Source organism: Argiope bruennichi, chromosome 3 (assembly GCF_947563725.1).
Source record: "Argiope bruennichi chromosome 3, qqArgBrue1.1, whole genome shotgun sequence".
NCBI lineage: Eukaryota > Metazoa > Arthropoda > Arachnida > Araneae > Araneidae > Argiope > Argiope bruennichi.
The window spans coordinates 26,761,188-26,765,733 of record NC_079153.1 but is presented as its reverse complement, the minus strand read 5'-3'; the positions used below and the strand labels follow the sequence as shown (position 1 = coordinate 26,765,733).

At 27.7% G+C, this 4,546-nt stretch overlaps 1 protein-coding gene across 1 annotated transcript; it reads right to left on the bottom strand.

Moving 5' to 3' along the window:
- Positions 1-249: 249 nt before the first annotated feature.
- Positions 250-2,699, bottom strand: LOC129962787 (uncharacterized). Its single transcript, XM_056076782.1, has 2 exons — positions 2,624-2,699; positions 250-377 (listed from the first exon to the last, which is right to left on the bottom strand). Exons 1-2 carry the CDS (start codon positions 2,697-2,699, stop codon positions 250-252), a joined length of 204 nt encoding a protein of 67 aa, XP_055932757.1.
- Positions 2,700-4,546: the final 1,847 nt, after the last annotated feature.

Genomic DNA, 4,546 nt, shown 5'->3' with positions numbered 1-4,546 from the left:
CAGCTATGCAATCTATGTATTTTCCAAATACATTTAAGACAAGAGTGCTATTCATGATTTTATGATATATCCCTTTTCAAATGTGATCCGTATGAAGAGATTGCGAAGCATGAAATTATCCAAAAGCGACAGACACGTGTCAGTTCCTCTATTCACAGCTTGCCAGTTCACATTTACAAAATAATTTAGCTGGAAATAAAACAGTCCTTTGTGCTTTTCAAATTTTTTCCGTTTTTAAACGTCCTAAATCTAAAGCAAGTAAAGCTGTACAAACTTTCTAATTGAAGAAGATGAATACATTTTATGAAATATCGAAATGTAATTAGCTCTATTAAGAAAAAGAAAAAGATAAGAAAAATAATTCCGAAATAAAAAAGCTGTTTTTGAACAAATGATTCAAACTGCATTAGTTTGTTTATAGAATAATACTGAAAACTGTTTATGTTAAAACATTAATATCGATATTTTTGGCTAATAAGAAAGATTTTGGTTATTTTCTGATTGCTAGCTCAAGTTGAATGATAAAACATATTTATTCAATCTAATAAATTTTTATTTTCTTTATGAAAATAATAAAGAGAAAGGTGAAAAAGTGGTATTCGAAAGCCCCATGTCTCTCATTTTGTTAAGAACATGAAAACAATGGCACAGATGAATAAAATTTAATGCGTCGTCTTGTTACTATAATAGTATATGATAATCAAATTTTGGATCCAATTAGCTTTGTTTTTGAAAATTGTCCATTTACCTGGTATTGTGTTATTACATTTGTATTATTCTTAATACGATTGGTTAGTGTATTGTTATTAATCTGGTTAGTCGTAAGAAAGAACACTAGAACAGTAACACGATAAATATTGGATAACAGCTATTTCCACTATTAATACACTAATATGTATGTGTTTGTTGTCATTTTATAACAAGGATAGCACTAAATCTTCCTCCATAGCAAAAGATATGGTTGTCTGTCATGGCAAAAAATCTCGTGTTGCGGAAACTTCCTTCGAGAAGATTGTTTTGCCATTTTCTTCTTATTGACAACTTTATTTTGCAGATACAGTTCGAGATTTATCTTGCACACATGGCTAGCTAATTAATGGGTACTGTTAGAAATAAAAAGTCTTGATCACCAACGTTTCCCACGACCATTGCTTCTGCTCTATCGTATTGTAGCAAATCACAAAATTTAAAAACAAATATGGAGAACATGCTTTGAGTTTTAATACAAGAAAGCAAGGTACATTTAAATTAAAACATAGTAACAACTTGAAAAAAAAACATTTCTTGATTTGATGACTCATTTTTTGAAGCGAAAAAATAGATTAGAAAATGCATGCACTCTGTTAGGGACAACTTGTGATTCCGAAAGAAAATTCAGTTCACAGCGATTTATTAAAAGTCAAATGTGCACCATCATATTTCAGAATAGGTTTTGAAAGTCTTAAGAGTGTTTATTAGAATTAGGTTTGTATAATATAACAAGGAAATTTTTATATATATATATATATATATATATATATATATATATATATATATATATATATATATATATATATATATATATATATATATATATATATATATATATATATATATATATATATATATATATATATATATATATATATATATATTCACAAAGCCAAATTCAACTACATTTATGTTATTAAGACCTGTTATCACTATGTTCAGATTTATTATATTTTAAAATAAAATAAAATAAGTTTATTTATGTCGCTTATGTTTGGTTTCTAATATATTTCTCATTTCTAATTAAAAATACACTGTCTTTTTGCAGATTGAGATATAACATTGTATGTGTCGGAACGAATTCAAAATTGTGAATTATCTATTTGTAAATATTTCGATTAAAGGATTTTGTCGCATTTAAAGACATCGCAAATGCTCCAAAAATGTCACAGGTTAAATTCTCGTAATGAAAGTAGTAAGATATTGTTTAAAAAGTTGTTAAGGTACACAATAACATCAACAGTGGATTCGAAAGTTTATAATTTGACTTTCATTTAGGTTTATGTTAGTATTTATCCTTATGTTTATATTATTTATGTTACGTTTATATTACTTATTTATGTTTAATACTATATTTATGTTTTGTTTGCGCCTGAATTAAATTTTAAAAATAGCTTTAAATAAAGAAACAGAATTAAGTCATTTCAGTCTATCTAAATTTTGTTGATATAAAAAAAAATGTTTCTGTAGTTATTTCTTTTGAAACATGTAGAAGCAAAATAGTAGAAAGCAAATGAAACAAATTTCCCAACAAAATCTGACAATATATTTTTACTCTGTTCATGTAAAGTCTATTCATTTGAAAGTTAAATAAAGATCTGATTATATGTCTATGGAGAAAGGCAACAACCAACATTAATATGAAAATATATTTATTAAGATAAGAAGGACAAAACATTGCTAAACTAACAAAAAAACACATAAAAAGATACATGAGCATGATCTCCGATAGATACATACATATAGATACATAGATATACATAGATAAAAGATACATAGATATAATAGATAAAAGATACATAGATATACATAGATAAAAGATACATAGATATAATAGATAAAAGATACATAGATATACATAGATAAAAGATACATAGATATAATAGATAAAAGATACATAGATATACATAGATAAAAGATACATAGATATACATAGATAAAAGATACATAGATATACATAGATAAAAGATACATAGATATACATAGATAAAAGATACATAGATATACATAGATAAAAGATACATGGATATACATAGATAAAAGATACATAGATATACATAGATAAAAGATACATAGATATACATAGATAAAAGATACATAGATATACATAGATAAAAGATACATAGATATACATAGATAAAAGATACATGGATATACATAGATAAAAGATACATAGATATACATAGATAAAAGATACATAGATATACATAGATAAAAGATACATACATACATATAGATACATAGATATACGTAGATAAAAGATACATAGATATACATAGATAAAAGATACATACATACATATAGATACATAGATATACATAGATAAAAGATACATACATACATATAGATACATAGATATACATAGATAAAAGATACATACATACATATAGATACATAGATATACATAGATAAAAGATACATACATACATATAGATACATAGATATACATAGATAAAAGATACATACATACTTACCATCTCACCGTCAAGCTCTCGTCTGCCACTTATGGCGGGAAAGCATCATGTGATCAATGACGCAACATGGCGCCATACAGGATATGAGAACTGTTAGCAGCTCCCACATCGACCATCATGACAAGACAGGCGATCTCGTCTTAAGGTATACAGTACATTGAAGTAAACATATTATAAAACAAATAGTAAATACAGAGAAAAAATAATATGCAAAATAGAAATATTATGGGTTTCATTTTCGGTTTGCAAAATCTGTTGAGGAGACAAAAGTTCCTCTTCCTCTAGTAAAACTATCTATTTAGCATCTAGCGAGTTCTAAAATTCAGTTAAATTGTTTAGGGCTTTAAAAATATTTTCACACAAAGCATCTTTGTCGCTCTCAGTTACTTCTAAGTGTAATAAATCAGAAACGGAGATAAAATCAGATAATGAAACATTCTTCAACAATTCTTGTTTATGTTTCTCTATATCTAAATTTTCAAATCTTTCAAAATTTATCATGCTTTTTAGGGATGAATGGTCAAAATGACTGTAACCTAACACAGGGTTAATCAATTTTACTCAATTAGTTCTAGAACATTTAAAGGAGTTAGCGATTAATGGAATATAGCTTAATTTTAAAGACATTTTAATGAATTAAAACAGAACTACACATTCAATCGGGATTAAAATTTAATGGGGGAATGAAATAAAACAATGCACTATAAATTACAAAGTTATCAGAAATAACGTTTATTTAAAAGGAAAAGAATGTGGGCAAAAGATTGCGCCTACCTGAATTGGCATCGGTCGAACTATTCACTCCTAAATTTCCAAATAATTCAATTTCTTCTTTAATTTAGAAATGTCGAACAGGATGATGTTCCTTTTTTAAAAGCAGCTAGCATATGTCATCATAGTTACATAAGAACACGAAGTAATTGAACCTTGGAATTTTTCACTTGAGTCATGTTCCATCAAAAATAGGCACTAACGTCCAATCATCAGTCCAGTAAATCATTCATAACAAAAATTCACTCTTAGGAAAAATTTTAGCATCAATTTAACGTCTTAAGTAAATTGTACTAACGTCCACAGAATTTCGTCGATTCGGCAGGATTTACTAGAGGTATTCACGAGAAAGGTAGAGCCCCCACAAAAATACGGGAGAAAGGCAACAACCAGCATTAATATGAAAGTATTGTTACGAACTTGTGATGCTGCTTCCCAGCATAGTTGGTTCCATGGGAGGTCCCAGAGCTTGGCGGCAAACTTGGCGACCATTTGGCGACTCGGCAACGAATTTGGCGACTTTGGCGCCAAAATAGATTATACCCGAAACA

Bases quoted from the DNA above. Each gene is read 5' to 3' on its own strand.
- LOC129962787 (XM_056076782.1), bottom strand. From the start codon at position 2,699: ATGTATCTTTTATCTATGTATATCTATGTATCTTTTATCTATGTATAT. The intron at 378-2,623 runs GTATCTTTTATC...GTTCAAAAACAG, and splicing joins CTTTTATCTATTATATCTAT to CTTTTTTATTTCGGAATTAT.